This window comes from Myxocyprinus asiaticus, chromosome 11 (assembly GCF_019703515.2).
Source record: "Myxocyprinus asiaticus isolate MX2 ecotype Aquarium Trade chromosome 11, UBuf_Myxa_2, whole genome shotgun sequence".
Taxonomy (NCBI): domain Eukaryota; kingdom Metazoa; phylum Chordata; class Actinopteri; order Cypriniformes; family Catostomidae; genus Myxocyprinus; species Myxocyprinus asiaticus.
The window spans coordinates 51552239-51569391 of record NC_059354.1 but is presented as its reverse complement, the minus strand read 5'-3'; the positions used below and the strand labels follow the sequence as shown (position 1 = coordinate 51569391).

Sequence of the window (17153 nt, the reverse complement as noted above, 5' to 3'; positions counted from 1 at the left end):
CATTCATGTCTGGAACTCAAACTCTGGGTTATGAGTTGCATCCACAGCTCTGTTATTGAAGACCATGAAGTTTTTGATATGGCAAAGTCCAGTCTGAATATTTCATCCTCATAAATCCCTCAGTGACAGATCCTGTAAAGTTGTGTGTTTGCATGGTGATTTGTGTGTACTGTATGTGTGATGCAACTGTGGTTCATTTTAAATGGTCCTAAGGTTTGAAAGTATCTGTTTTTTCTTTCAAGTTGAGGACATGAAAGCTGCCAATCAATGAAATATTATGAAGTATAAGCAGCTTCAGAAAAGCTAGAAAAGTGTTTAATGTCACATGATCAGTATGTTAAATATTTGTGTGTTGCTGCAATATTACAGCATTCTTCAAGAAGTGTGCAGCTGCTCTTGAAAAATGACCATAATGTGACCACGCAGAGCGATCTTTAAACTTAATGAGACTATGGAAATAACTGCCATTGCCTGACATGTAAAGAGAACAACTCAGATTTACATGGAATAGTTTTTATTATTCATAGAAATAGCTTTCGTTACTTGTCACATCATGTATGGTTCAGACACAGTGTTCCTTTGAAAAGTCAAATGTCAACTGCAAATTTGATATTTTTAATCAGTCCTCATAAACGCTGATGAGAACCACATGTGACTTACTTTACACTTTTAACATTTGTGATTTAGTGACTCCAGAATTAAACATTTGGGTCATTCTGTGTCAACTCAACCAACTGACCCCAGCTCAAAATTGAGGTTTTTATCTTTTTTTTTTTTTTTTTTACTGGTTAAAGATAAACATAAATAATGCTTTAAGCCAAAATATGAAATCCCATGGATCAATATTTATGGAGTAATCCATTCTTTTATAGAGGGGGGTCAAAATGACAATTTTCGCCTATGATTTTGGAGGAAAACTACAGATCAATGACTAGTTTTATCTTGACTGAAGATATCTTAATATCCTTTTAGTTTCTTGTTCTCAACAAACCTTTTTTATCATCATTTTTAAGGTCCTACTATGGTTAAATCCCAGAGATATGGGACTCTCAGTGTGGCTCCATTCGTAAGTTGTTAAATTGTATCAATTTTTAGTGTTCAAAAACCAAATGTGGCTCAAGGTTTGAAGCTAGTTTTTCTTGTCCAATAAAACAAAGCTCTAACAAAATTAACAATTTCAGAAGGGGAAGTTTCTGAAATTTGGTTATGACATGGAATAACCCAATAGTAATGTTGCTATTGTTTGCTCTCCCCTCTAATTACATCCAGCTTCTCGAAACTGTTTTTGCAGTATTCATGCACGCCGATTAAAATTCCCAGTTTTCCATTTTTTATTTTTTTGCAGTTCTCGCAAAAAAATGGGCTTCAATTCTTGCGGTTTTATGGGCTTTTCATCATAGTCATACAGTTTATTACAGCTGAAATCCACTTTAATATATATACAGTTGCTGTGTTTGAGTTTGAATATATTAAGTGCAAGAACAAACAATTAATTACATCTGACACACAGCACAGAATAACAAGACACAACATTATAACGTTATATTTTTCCTTTTATTTCTTTATTGATACTTCTATTCATGATGCATATGTACAATAATAAGTTATATATACACTATTATTTTACTAGTTGTACTGACTTTGTTCCGTTTATAATTCCTTTGCCATTAAGTGTTAATGAGGTCGCACACAAGATGCTCTTTAGAACGTCCTCAAATCATTCTCAGACTTTGAATCCCACTGTATATGTATTGCTGTGGGAAATGGTAAAATATATTCCAGTAAAAAGGACAAAAATATGTAGTGTAAAGTTAAAAGCTGAACATGCAGATCTGATGATTCAGAATACTGGAGACCTGCTCCTCATTATTGGCCATTAAATCCCCAAATGAGTATTTGACAATACTTGAAATTCACTAAACTGTAATTCTACTAACTTACAAACACTTTATAAGTGATCAAATCAAAAACATCAGTGTTGTAACTCTGAAAAGCACACATTGACCATGCAGATTATAACAGTATTTAAAAAAACTCAAAATGTTACTGTGGAACATTGTTAAAATCAGGGTCACCAACAGGTCACTACATGCATAGCATCACATCTTTCTTTTACATTTCTACATCTTGCATGCGGTTAAACATTTATACAGCTGCCGCTCTGCATCCTATCGGCCACTTTATGGCTTTTCCATTTGGATTACTAGTTAATGAGGTGCTGGAAATCACAGGCACTAAGAGTCGTAAAGCACCAATTCCAGCCAATTAGTCCCAGAACCAGTGGCTGGACACAGACACAGTGTGCTTTACACGCGCAAACACACGAGCCACGGCATTCTGACATACTTAGAGATTTAAGTTTCTGTCAACTTGACAAATATTTCATGTGCACCTGTGAAGAAAAATCTATATTCTGATTCGAGTCTGCTGGCGAGAGTCAGATATGCACATAAACTGAATGCAACACACAGTTCATATAAAAAGAGTTATTCAGGCACTTCAGATGTCTGTAGAGTACAAATATACTCTGTGCAGGTACACAAATGCAGAAGCGAATGTACATACTCATGCTGCCTTCAGGCCAGTAGTGTATGGCGCCCTGGGCGAAACCCACTTCAACACGCCCCCACAGTTGTTGATGGGGGGGGTGTGTGTATGGGTGTCTGTGTAGGTGCCTCGTGCCACCCCCCTTCAAGATGCCGCCACTGCCCATGTTGCCCATGCCTAAATCCGCCACTGCTTCAGATGCTATCAGAATTATCGGAAATTAGAGTTCCCTACTTGGAAGTTGCACATGAACGGCCCGTTAAATCATAATCACGACTGGGAAACTAAAGATCATTTTGATCCCTGAGTTTCTGAGTTGTAAACTTTCAACATCAGGGAGGAGACGCAGCATCAAGTGCACTTGATCCATGATGCTTATTTTTGTTGTTGCACAGATCTAGTCAATTATTCAAAAATACATTAAAAATGCAATTCACATAAAATAGTTACATGAACACGCCTCTTCTATGATGAACAAGTTTTCAAAGTCATTTTGACTGATTTATTTCTGGGGCTTTAAGGTGTAACCACCATACGAGACGGTAAAAAAAACAAACACTTAACAATAAGGTTCCATTTACCGGGCAACAACGCGTCCGGTAGCCGGTGACCAAGTTCTTCTCTCTCTCTCCCCTCGTCTCTCCCCCAGGTTCACAGGAGGTGGGGTGGACCACTGGCTGACAGAACGGCCGGAAGGGCAGCGTCTCCCTTCCAGAGATGGGGGGGGGAGTTAGTCAAACCGGTGGCGCCCCAGCCTGAATCGGGCGAGGGAGGAGTGTGACGAGGAGCCGGGCCGTGATGGAGCAAGACCGGCGCTGAATCAGCTGATCAGCGGGAGAGCGAGATAAAGGGCAGTGTGAGACACACGCGGCCGCACTCCATGTGTGTTCGTTCATCATGTTTTAAGTTCTTTTATATCATTAAACTTTACGTTGACTGTTCAGCCGGTTCCGCCTTTTTTCCTAAATGCAGCTACCTTGTTTGTGCTTGATGGTTACATCAGTAACCGCCTGATGCATATTGTACATTTTTACACAGAAAAAAAATTGCATGTATTTGACTAGAATTCCACTATCGTCAGCACACTGACTAGCGTGTATTACGGTGTCAAAATAAGAGTTCCCTAAGAAATATGCAGGAATGAACCTGGCGTCCTACTTGATTTTTATTCTCTCTGACATCAGAACCCTCTAGGATAATTCCGATTAACATGCTTCTTTGCTTTACTGTGGCGGCAACAAACTTCCGTACTCAAGGGGCAATAGTTTCCTTCAGATGTCTGATTGCAGAAGAAGACCGTTTTCACCTTGTGGGCAACACTGGGAATGCAACTTCCGCTGAGTTCTAAATTGTGCCCCGACACATTTCAAAACGCTTGTGAAATCAAGTCAGTGTAGCTAAAAGCATCACATACTTGCATAGAGTATGTTTTGGGTGTAACAGTCAAAGTCATCCGGTCAACTCTCAGAAAAATTCAGTGCCTTTAGATCATGTTGTTGCAGCAGATCTCAGAGTGAACGCCCCTTTATTAGCCACATTTCCTCAATCTGTTATGAGAAGATCTTTCATACAGATGGGAAAGTAGCATCCCATTAAACGATGTTCATCCACTTTAGTTGGGATCATTAGCAGAAGTGGATGTACGTGAAAAAGAAAATGGGAATCAAAATAAGACAAATGGCCGAGTCAAATGTACATCAAACCCGATGAGTCCAGAGCAGTTTCCCATCCTGAACCAATAACACACTGTCTGTCTGAGTTCTCCATTCAATCAACACAAGCACGTCCATTAGAAGTTCAATCGATGGTCATCTGTGAAAGTCCAGGGCGAGATTTCTTCATGTGATTTGAGTTATGATGGCAATTGAACCTCAGACACTCGCGCAGCGGGATGACAGGGTTGGATGATGGCTGGATGGAGGTACTCCGTTTTCTGGTCCACCCAAAATATCGAAGCAGAGCGCCTCCACCGCGTCCAACCTCTCGATCTGGACCAGACGTGTGAGGAGGTCTGGGATGCTGTAACCCGCCGTACTGACTCGATCAAACAGCTGCATGCCGTCGCTCATGCCGCCGATCTCATCACGCTTGAGTCCGAAGCTCTCAGCGAGGTGTCGCCACGTCTTCACCACGGCTTTATCGGTGCTGTAGGTGGCGCTGAGCATCCGACTGGTACGCTCCAGGCAGTCAAAGGGAAGTTCTGTTGGACTCAAACCTGTGGCGATGAAGAACATGCAAACCTAGAACATCATCTTCATCACCAGTGCAGTAAGGCCACATACACACTAATGCGTTTTTGTTTGAAAATGCTATGTTTATGCCTCTCATCCTCACTAGAACAGTCCTTTCCTCCAACAACAAATGGAGACTTGAAAACGATGAACAAAATATAGAGTTTTAAACTTAAACAGATTAGTGTGGATGTGGCCTAAATGAAGGAAATAGTTCAAATAGTTCAAGGATTAAACTTAGGTAAAGAAACTGATAATTATTAATTGCATTTTATAATTTGTTTTGTTTTTGCATAACAACAGAATTGCGACCCATTTTTGGGTCACCACCAGTTTAATGTAACTGTGTTAAATTATTAAATCAATATTCCGGGTTCAATACAAGTGAAGCTCAGTCGACAGCATTTGTGTCATAATGTTGATTTAATTTTCTTTAAATAAAGCACAAATGTGTGTTCCAGTGAGACACTTACAATGGAAGTCAATGGGGTCAATTTTTGGAGGGTTTAAAGTCAGAAATGTGAAGCTTATAATTTTTATAAAAGCACTTACATTAATTCTTCTGTTAAAACTGGTGTATTATTTGAGCTGTAAAGTTGTTTAAATTGTAATTTTAGGGTTTACGGCATTACGTCGTCACGGCAACGAAGTTGTATAAGTAATTTTATCACAGTAAAATCATGTTAACACATATTATTTATGTCTTGTGTCTATACTTTTGAAACAGTGAGTATTTTAATGTTTACAGATTGACCCCATTGACTTCCATTGTAAGTGTCTCACTGGAACACACATTTGTGCTTTTATTAAAGAAAAGGAGGGACGAGTCGAAATTAATTTTTGTGGTAATCAACATTATGACACAAATGCTGTCGATTGAGCTGAACTTGTGTTGAACCCGGAATATATCCTTTAAATGCATTTAATTTGACCTCATTTTATTTAGAACAATTATAATTTAGCTTATGCAAATGTATTTTGTTTTTAAGGATGATTACATTTTCACTGCAAAACAAGACAAAGATACTTGTTCAGAATATGATTTTCTCAGTGTGAACATCCAGATACACGGGTGACACGTCAGTTATCAAATACTACAGTGGAATAGACAAACAGTCGTGTCACATTAGTAGCTGCTGAGACTCATTATGGCTGTAACAAAGTATCATTTGTCTATACTTTATAGTCTTGACACATTTATGATGTCACAGTGTTTAAAGTTACAGCCCTCACCCTCTGCAACACTGCACGCCTTTGTGTACAAGTCCAAGATTTTCCTCCTCCTGCTGTGAATCTGCAGAAACAGGAAACACTTGATGAGTCACAGAGCAAACAGAGAGAAACTCACAAACACAGCACATTACGAATGAGCAGCGCGTACATCCAGAGAGATGGAGACTTCATACATGTTTTTAAAGGGATAGTTCACCCAAAAATGAAAATTCTCTCATCATTTGCTCACCCTCACGCCATCCCAGATGTGTCTGACTTTTCTTCTTCTGCAGAACACAAATGAAGATTTTTAGAAGAATATTTCAGCTCTGTAGGTCCATACAATGCAAGCGAATGGTGACCAGAACTTTTAAGCTCCAAAAAGCACATAAAGGCAGCATAAAAGTAATCCATAAGACTCCAGTGGTTTAATGCATGATTCAGAAGTGATGTGATAGATGTGGGTGAGAAACAGATCAATATTTAAATCCTTTTTTAACTGTAAATCTCCACTTTCACTTTCACATTCAGCCACCTACTGGTCAGGGCTGGTCAAAGGTGGAGATTTATAGTAAAAAAGGACATAAATATTGATCTGTTTCTCACCCACACCTAACATATCACTTCTGAAGACATGGATTAAACCACTGGAGTCATATGGATTACTTTTATGAGGCCTTTATGTGCTTTTTGGAGCTTCAAAGTTCTGGTCACCATTCACTTGCATTGTATGGACCTACAGAGCTGAAATATTCTTCTAAAAATATTCATATGTGTTCAGCAGAAGAAAGTCAGTCAAACACATCTGGGATGACATGAGTGTGAGTAAATAATGAGAGAATTTTCATTTACACCAACGCGCTCAAATTTAGTTTTTGATGACAATATTCCACTCTTTGTAGCAGTCTGCTACCAAAACCTGAGCCTTAATGGACCGAACAAACCGTCTTGCCTTCAAGACCTCCTCAAATGTCAAATGAGTAAAACAGTTTGATTGATGTGTAAATTAGGGTGGTTATATGTAAATATGTTCAAATGAATTCATCTGTCTAATGTCATAAAGTCATTTTTGCAGCTTAGTTTCAATAAATGAGTTCTGAAAGTTACAGTATTCATATACATTTTCCCATTTTTAAATGTTGGAATATAATTATGCAATAAGAGGTGCTGAAGTCAGCTGATTTTAATAATAGACCTACTTATCTCTGTGTAAAAATAAAATAATGAAATATTTTTTTGCCTTGTTGTTTTGCTCCAAAATCATGGGAGGAAATGGTCATTTTGACCCCCCTCTACAAAATAATGGATTACTCAGTAAATATTGATCCATGACATTTTATATTTTGGTTGTCATCATCATTTATCCAGTAAAAAAAACAAAATGTAAATTTGAGCTGGAGAAGTTTGGTTGATTTGACATGGAATAACCCTGTTTAATTCCTCGTGACATGAGGCTAAGATAACAGAGTTGTAGTGGACTCAGTAGAGTAGAAATGAAATAAACGGTTCTTTTTTACCCCTGTGGTTTTGCTGCTGTTGCTGCAGTTGTTGTTGTTGGTGCATGTCTTCTCTCGGGTCAGATGAACTAATGACATCAGACAGAGATCTGCAGCTCCCTGTTTATCTTGAGCGGCTTCTTCATCGCTGTCAATACTGCGACTCAACAGCTGCTCGTTCTCTGATGATGCGTCATTTTCACTGTCAACAAAGAACTTTTCAGGTTTACAGGCTGCTGCCGGATCAGTGCACGTGAGGTAAAACAGTAACAAAGTTTGATTCTATTTATCGGTTCATCTCACAAAACTCCATTCATTTCACCACAAAAACATTTTCTATGCGTGTAAAAGGAGCGTCACTCCGACAGTCATCAATGCAATTAATGCACAAAAGAATGTCATTTTTAATTCTTCTGATTCATTGCATACAGTCCATTTACACGACCAACTTCTGATGAATGTGCTGTATTTATTTATATCACTGGTGCTTGACAGGGAATGAACAATATAATAGGATGCAGATGCTGCAATAACCGGAGAAGAACCTCCAGAATTAAATTGCACTTGATCAAGCCCATTTGCGCGTTTCACGCGTGATTTCGCCAAACCCATTTGCGCCTAGACTTAGCGCATGCTTACACGAAAATTAATTGTTGAAAAACCTACAACTAACTTGTGCAATTTTGCTTCTCATATAATTTTTAAAGGGTTTTAAGGGTGTTTTATATATCCTTCAAAGTTAGTTATTTATACAGGAAGCAAAACAAATTTGATTTAAAAAAGTTTTAATTATCTGACATTATTGGATCAGAGCTTTTTAAACATAAAATGTTTTATATTTGACTTTTTATTCCAAAACACTGCTGAACGGCAATTGTATTTTTCACATAAGTCCATGAACGGGGTTATCATTGTGATTCGGGTCGTGATTACCGGTAAATGGGGCAGGCGACGCATTTTATTTGCATGCTGTCTGTTCAACTGAACGTGTCCGGCAGTGTCTGTTACTGTACCGTCTGTTTAACCAGGTCAAGTACACATTATAGATTTATTTTTATTCGACTCATGAGCTAAGAAATCCTCATTGTCATTAAAAGCACGCCCCCTCTGGACCCTCCAGATACTGCCATGGGAAAATGCTTCCAAAGCAGCGCATCCATTACCAATACAGGCTTCTATTTTAATGCCTTTTCGTTTGGTTACATTAAATATGTATAATAATATATATTGCTGGATAATGACTTCTCCTGATTCAAGTGCTTACCTCCATGCATTATTTTAAATGTGGTGTATTACATGTAAAATCAATCTTTTCAGTAAAATACTTGTCCACATGGAATTGCCAGTTTGCATAATCCAGTTAAAGGGGTGGTCACAGAGATAAAGGGGCGGTCACAGAGTTAAAGGGGCGGTCACAGAGTTAAAGGGGCAGTCACAGATTTAAAGGGGCAGTCACAGAGTTAAAGGGGCGCTCACACAGTTAAAGGGGCGGTCACAGAGTTAAAGGGGCGGTCACAGATTTAAAGGGGCAGTCACAGAGTTAAAGGGGCACTCACACAGTTAAAGGGGCGGTCACAGAGTTAAAGAGGCGGTCACAGAGTTAAAGAGGCAGTCACACAGTTAAAGAGGCAGTCACACAGTTAAAGAGGCAGTCACACAGTTACAGAGGCAGTCACACAGTTAAAGAGGCAGTCACACAGTTAAAGGGGCGGTCACACAGTTAAAGGGGCGGTCACAAGATTTCAACATGCAAAAAAATTTGAAACAAGAAAAAATGACTTGAGAAGCAGAATCGTTATTAAGATATTAAGTCTTGTTTTCAGAGAAATCTAACAATTTGGTAGAGTTTATGCTAATAACAAGAAAAAACTATTGGTCTAACCTCATTGGCAAATAATTTTTCTTGCTATGAGCAATTGTTAGATTTCTCTGACAAGACATTTTGCTCCTCATGTAAATTATGATATTTTTACTGGAAAACAAGACAAAAATTATTTATATTTTGCAGTGCAAGGGTGTTTGGACGATGCACACATATTTATGACTAGTTTTATTTTATAATCACGATACGTGCTTGTTAAATTGCATATGCACATTTCAGTGCTCATTTTGAGCGTACGCAAAGTTGAATGATTCCTGACAGCAACATGTATGCACATCACATCTCTTTGATGTGCATGTTTACATCTGGAAGACGCTCATCTGCAATACATCTATAAGACGTTTCCTTTCTGATGCTAATAAGACATTCATCAGATGACTTTGAGATGTTTATGATGTAGAATGTTTGTAAATCTGATCTTTTTAAGATGTTTAACAGATGTTAACTAGAATGTGATGCTTTCCAGATGAAATCCTCTTAAACAGACATCTCGGAGATGTACGTGTACTATCTGGGATCAGGCCCTGGGAGATGTTTTCATTAAATTCACCAACCTATACTAAGAATCTGAAGAGATAGAGGAAATCTTAAACTAGTGTTATTGAAGGAACTTTCCTCTTAGAGCCTAAAGCCTCTGGTGGTTTACAGTCATGAGTAGCATGCAGTGACTAGCCTGTTGTTTCAGTTTGCAGTTAAAGCTCTCAGGAAAAGGCTTCAAAACATGTGGTATGTTGACAAAGAGCGTTCAGAGATGCTCACAGAATGTCATTGTTTTACAGACATTCAATACCTGAGCTAATCTGGCAGGCAGCGGTGAAATCATGCAGTTTTGTTTTATTATATACAAACATTTTTAGAGAATAGAGAGCCATTATAATAAGTGGCAATACATCTACATTTATGCATTTAGCAGATGCTTTTATCCAAAGTGACTTACAGTGGATTCAGGGTATACATTTGATCAAACCCATGATAATGCAATCCATGTGTTATTTGAAACATTCAACATCACTGAGACTAACAGGTGTAAACCAGAAGCATCAGAGTAGTTAAAGTTAGAATCTGACTAGTTATCTTTCAGTAGTTAAAAGGGTTGAGAAAAGAAGTTCTTGCTACTGGTGTGCTTTAGATGTGGAAATGGTTTGAGGCACAAAAGTGTCATCTGATTGTGAAGCAGAGCTATTTTCACCTGCCGATTTTGGCTGCGCCTCTGCATAATTATCTCACGCTTGATTATGTTTGTATGAAATGAACATCTCCTGTGGAAGACGTTGCTTCAGGGTGGATTTATGTTGAACTACCTCATGCCCTCAGTGAGACACAAAATGAAATGAAAAGAGTTGAATGATGTTGGCAGATTCTTCAACCCTGTTTTACACTCACAATGGACCAATAGAACAGCGGCTGTAACACGTCCTGCGGTGGATTCATCACTGACACAATCTCAAGCGCACTGAAAGAGAGAATGTGTTCCCTGTACTAGTTAAACTGTGTGAGCTGCTCTTCAGAACTGACTGAGGTTATCCATTGGTTTGCGTTTTGTATGAAGACTCACCTTTTTGTTGTTTTTGGAGGTGAGGGTTTGAGCTTGTCAAATTCATCCTTCTCTGCAAATATGACGACGTTTTCTGGAAAGACATATGTTTCAAGATTAATGACGTGCTTTTCTGTGAAGTCGTTGAGGGAATCTGATCAGGAACGTTCAATAAGCAGATAAAATATTAAATATTATATTGCAAAAACATTGATGATGTGACTGTGAAATATCAAGGTGCAACAGAGCAACAGTGCCCATCCTCGTTTTCAGCCGTCTTGACTCTGGAACTATTTTTATAATTCATTTTCTCAATAGCGATTTCTTAAAATCCTTCATAAAAGAGTTGTGCAACATGAACCAAATCAACCAGCTCTGAGGTGAAGTCACAACATCACAAACTTTTTCAAGCAAAAACAGACAGAAATCAAAGCAAAAAAATCAGACAAAAAGACAAAAATACAAGACTGAGTACTTACCGTCTTTAATGAGGAATGAACTACAATCCCATGATGCATTTTGAATGATGCAATCGAATTAAAAGCGATGGAAAATAGAAAACTATTGATTTAAAGTTGTTCATTATAAATATAGAAACAATACATTCTATTGCAAAATATTCATATACACGTTCCGAGGACGTCCGCATTTGGTCCTCTTTGTAACGTGAGCTGGCAGACGTTCCGAGGACATCCGTATTTGGTCCGTTTTGTAACGTTCGCTGGCAGACGTTCCGAGGACATCCGCATTTGGTCCGCTTTGTAACGTTCGCTGGCAGACGTTCCGAGGACGTCAGTATTTGGTCCTCTTTGTAACGTGCGCTGGCAGACGTTCCGAGGACATCCGTATTTGGTCCTCTTTGTAACGTGCGCTGGCAGACGTTCCGAGGACATCCGTATTTGGTCCGTTTTGTAACGTGCGCTGGCAGACGTTCCGAGGACGCCCGCATTTGGTCCGCTTTGTAATGTTCGCTGGCAGACGTTCCGAGGACATCCGCATTTGGTCCGCTTTGTAACGTTCGCTGGCAGACGTTCCGAGGACATCCGCATTTGGTCCGCTTTGTAACGTTCGCTGGCAGACGTTCCGAGGACGTCAGTATTTGGTCCTCTTTGTAACGTGCGCTGGCAGACGTTCCGAGGACATCCGTATTTGGTCCGCTTTGTAACGTCCGCTGGCAGACGTTCCGAGGACATCCGCATTTGGTCCGCTTTGTAACGTTCGCTGGCAGACGTTCCGAGGACGTCAGTATTTGGTCCTCTTTGTAACGTGCGCTGGCAGACGTTCCGAGGACATCCGTATTTGGTCCGCTTTGTAACGCGCGCTGGCAGACGTTCCGGGGACGCCCGCATTTGGTCCGCTTTGTAACGCACGCTGGCAGACGTTCCGAGGACGCCTGCGTTTGGTCCGCTTTGTAACGCACGCTGGCAGACGTTCCGAGGACGCCCGCGTTTGGTCCGCTTTGTAACGCGCGCTGGCAGACGTTCCGGGGACGCCCGCGTTTGGTCCGCTTTGTAACGCACGCTGGCAGACGTTCCGAGGACGCCCGCGTTTGGTCCGCTTTGTAACGTTCGCTGGCAGACGTTCCGAGGACGCCCGCATTTGGTCCGCTTTGTAACGTGCGCTGGCAGACTTTCCGAGGACGCCCGCATTTGGTCCGCTTTGTAACGTGCGCTGGCAGACGTTCCGAGGACGCCCGCATTTGGTCCGCTTTGTAACGTGCGCTTTGAACGTTCTCAGAACGTCCCCTAAATGGCCTCTGTGAACGTCCCCTAAAAGTCCAGAATGGACGTCCTGTGAATGTCCCCTTGAACGTCCGGAGGACGGCAAGAGGACCCTACACATGGACGTTCGTGGGACGTTTGTAGAGGCCATTTAGGGGATGTTCTGAGGACCTTTTTTTGTTAGCTGGGAGACTGCTGCGCTCTAGTATAGATTAAAAATAAATTTAAAGGGTAACATTTTGTAGGACAACATGAAATGTAAAAGAATAAAGGAAGTAGATGAAATTAGTTTCATTCAAAGAGAATGAAAACAGAAACAGCTCTAAGTCTGTAATGAGAAAAGTCTCAAGCATTTTTCCCCCTTCTCACTAGATATATTACACGCTAAGACACTTATAATACTAGAACACATGCAGACATCCTCTCAGTGAGCTTGTAGCTGTAATTTTCACAAGCAGTTCACTTTGACCGGAAGCAAAAATCAGGCTTTTTTGCCTTTCCGACTCGGTTTAATGAGCAACAAAACATGAAATCCAATTATTACAAACCACACCCAAACCATAACCATATGTGTTTGAAATCAGACTAAAATCAGATTTTGGAAATGTGTTTCAGTCACTTATGAGATTTTACTTCTGTTAGGATGCTGCCTTAGAAGACACTGCAGGTCAGGTTTTTTTAACAGAACCACTTTATAGGGTCACATGTGGAATTTATACTTGATCAGAAACTCATATCCATTCTCATATCAGAGTTGTATAAGAGATCAGTCTTCATGTGAATAAATGACAGGTGTGATCTGCAAGTGAAATTGTCACTGTCTAAATGCAATTCTGAGGCTATTTCTCTTTCTGATCGTTATGTATAGACAAGTTCTGAACATTTAACGCCTTCAGCGAGCGCTGCGGCTTTAACGAAGCATTCCAGCGAGTCTGTCTCACTACACATGAGGTATGAGACCACAGAACTGTCAGAAACCATCACAGACATCATATATAGTAGATCCCTCTTTTATGAGCGATGGAGGTCTGATATGTCACTCTGATCAGCGTTCACCCCATCATGACTGCGTCAAATAATATAAAGGAAAAGTTCAACCAAAAATGACAATTCTGTCTTAATAAACCTGCATGACTTCCTTTCTTCTGTAGACCACAGAAAATATTAGGCAGAGTGTTCATGCTGCTATTTTCATACAGTTACAGTGAATGGTGACCATGGGCTGTCAAGCTCTAAAATGAGGGAAAATGCACCATAAAAGTCCCATGAAGATAGGCCATATAACTTGTACGCTATTACAAGATTATCAGTGAATAATGACTTAAATTTCAGTCTGTTTCTTACACAAAGTTACCGTAAGACTTCAGAAGTCTTGGGATATAATGCATGAGACATGGACTACTTTTATGCTACTTTTCAGTCAATTTTGGAGCTTTTTAGAGCACCTGGTCACTGTATGGAAAAGAGCAGTGTGAACATTCTGCCAAACTTCTGTTTGTTGTTCCACAGAAGGAAGATGGGTTTGGAACACATGAGGGCAGAATTTTGTATTCCTTTAAGCATTTTGAATGCATTGCACATAAAGCTTTAACTCACCTTGAACATCTTTCTTCTCCTCCTGTTTGTTTGTTTGGACTTCAACAGTCTTTATTATCTGTCCAGAACAGCATGCTGGGAAATGAGAAGACTCTGTTAGCCTCACAGTACATGCACGAACCCCACTGTTGTTGATTTAATGTCTGGAGCAATAAGAAAGATTTTGAAATGTGGGAATGATCTGTAAGTAAATGTGGTCCAGAAGCGCTCAGACTGAGGTCAGCGGTCTCCTGTGGATTTACCCACACATCATTCAGCTTTATACTTATACAGAAACTGAAAATGCTTTACATCTTATTGCGCTTTACTTAAGTTGCAGCTTACGACAGATCTCATAAACTTTCCATTAGATTCAAAAAGAGTGATGAATAGTATCTCTACTCTGTGGAGAATCCAATGTTTTGAAAGCGAAATTTAAATTCCATTACATTGGAAAAACTGTATATTCCAGTTTGAAGCTCTAGTTGCGTGTATGCTCTGGGTTTCTTATGTGCCATGATCTAACCTTGTCCACTCGGCTTGGTCTTTAGAATGTAGAACATAATGATCATCACTATAGCGATGGCCATGATGAAGATGGTTGACATGGCGATAATGAGAGCTGTTGCTAGGTGTCCCTGTCCTGTTGGATCTGGAACACAGAGAAATGGCACTTCAAAATGTTTGCAGCATTGTGTTATTAAATAAAAAATAAAAATAAAGAAATAAAACAAAAATATTTTCAGTTCTTTTATATACAGCAAATGCTTTTTTGTATGATTAAAAACACTATAAGTCACAAGAGGCTGTGCATTAGTGATTTTACCATGATTAGGAGCTGTAAACTTATGAACACCCCTTAAAGGGATAGTTCGCCAAAAATTTGAATTCTAAGATGTGTATGACTTTCTTTCTTCAGCAGAACACAAATGAAGATTTTTAGAAGAATATTTCAGCTCTGTAGGTCCATACAATGCAAGTGAATGGTGACCAGAAATTTGAAGCTCCAAAAAGCACATAAAGGCATCATAAAAGTAATCCATAAGACTTCAGTGGTTTAATCCATGTCTTCAGAAGTGATATGATAGGTGTGGGTGAGAAACAGATCAATATTTAAGTCCTTTTTTACAATCAGTTCTCCTCCCTGCCCAGTAGGTGGCGATAAGCATGAAGAATGTGAATTGCCAAAAATAAAAGAACAATGTGAAAGTGAAAGTGGAGATTTATAGTGAACAAGGATGGCATGAGGGTGAATAAATGAGAGAATTTTCATTTTTTGGTGAATTATCCCTTTAAATGTGGTAAAATCACTGTAACACGGTATCCAATGTCTTTTTACTTATTTATCAATAATAATCGTGTCAATTCGTTAATAGAGTAAATTAATCAAACTGTTGGCTGTTTACAGTTGGTAAGCAACGTAGAATCTTGGCGCATGAACGTGTGGTCACAGGTGTTTTATTGTCATTTTACAACCGCGTATCCAATTTTGACTATCCATTATAAGTGTGTTTATATAGCCAGTAAGGCCATAAGAGGCTTTTTCCCATCTTGCTCTCACCTTTCTCTGGATGTGGGAATATAGTGGTGCTGCTGGATGACACACTGGGAGCTCGTCCTGGTATCACAGGTGTTAAGCGCATGCCTGTGAAATAAACACATTTCATGCATCATCTTCTCTGCAGTCATGTGAATCACATGATGTAAAAGCTCATAATTATGGTGAGATTGCTAAAGTTGGCCAGGTTTGTGCCTTCAAATCAAGAAGCAATTAAACTAGAACTGTTTATTCGGCTTTGTGTTGCATCTGTGAAATTATCAGTACTGATTTTCTTTTGCACGGCAATGGACCCTTTTCACAGATGACACTTTTATGCTTTATATAGCAGCTTAAAATCAAGAAAACTTTTTATGCATATTTAGTGTAAATGTATAACATTATGCATTCATAAAAAAATACAATAAAATAAAAAGTTACCAAAGCTGCGGTGAGGTTTATAATACAACTGCTGAGGGAGTAAATGATGCGTTTTTTTTAAGAGATTAACTATCATATCAGTCTTCATGCACAATAGATGTGAGTTTATATGTGCAATAATATAAACTACCAGGAATCTCCTCATGGTGTCAGCAGTGTTTCACATCACCACAAATTTAGAAAACTTCTGAGTGCATTCTTAATTTAAAAATGTCGCCTTACACTCTTGAAATGCAGAAAGACTCTTGCTAAGAAAATTAGACTCTTCGTTGCAATAAACACTGATTTTACTGCTGTTTTAACTGCACTACGGCCGTCACGGTGTCTTTCTTTTACCATGTGTGATATTCACATTTTAATTATGATAGTGTGTTTGTGTAAATGTGGTAAACATTTTTGGGAGAAAAACACTTCATTCTAAACTGGGCGAATGTCAACAAGGTGTTTGTGTCTATCACCCCTGGAGTTGTGAGTTCGAATCCACGGTGTGCTGAGTGACTCCAGCAAGGTCTCCTAAGCAACCAAATTGCCCCGGTTGCTAGGGAGGGTAGAGTCACATGGGGTAACCTCCTCGTGGTCGCTATAATGTGGTTCTTTCTCTCGGTGGGGCGCGTGGTGGGTTGTGCGTGGATGCCGCGGAAAATAGCGTGAAGCCTCCACACGTGCTAGGTCTCCGCGGTAATACACTCAACAAGCCACGTGATAAAATGTGCGGATTGACGGTCTCAGACGTGGAGGCAACTGAGATTCGTCCTCCACCACCCGGATTGAGGCGAGTCACTACGCCACCACGAGGACTTAGAGCGCATTGGGAATTGGGCATTCCAGATTGACATGTAGTTACATTATAAGACGGATAGTTGTGGTTCTGGATGCTGATTGGTCAATACAGTGTAACAGTCGTTTTAAAATACACTGTATAGTATCAGTCATGATGTGAAACGGCTGTTTACTGCACACAGAGAACAACTATTAAC

At 39.6% G+C, this 17153-nt stretch overlaps 1 protein-coding gene across 2 annotated transcripts in view; it reads right to left on the bottom strand.

The window, feature by feature from the left end:
• Nucleotides 1–1547: 1547 nt before the first annotated feature.
• Nucleotides 1548–17153, bottom strand: part of edar (ectodysplasin A receptor) — a 62467-nt gene continuing 46861 nt past the window's right edge. For both annotated transcript variants that reach the window (XM_051710672.1, XM_051710673.1), the window contains 7 exons: nucleotides 15760–15843; nucleotides 14725–14850; nucleotides 14220–14294; nucleotides 10924–10996; nucleotides 7508–7688; nucleotides 6012–6072; nucleotides 1548–4762 (listed from right to left, as the gene is read on the bottom strand). In XM_051710672.1, coding sequence (XP_051566632.1) covers nucleotides 4419–4762; nucleotides 6012–6072; nucleotides 7508–7688; nucleotides 10924–10996; nucleotides 14220–14294; nucleotides 14725–14850; nucleotides 15760–15843 — 944 coding nt within the window. In that variant the 3' untranslated portion in view covers nucleotides 1548–4418. The remainder of the gene's footprint in view (nucleotides 4763–6011; nucleotides 6073–7507; nucleotides 7689–10923; nucleotides 10997–14219; nucleotides 14295–14724; nucleotides 14851–15759; nucleotides 15844–17153) is intronic.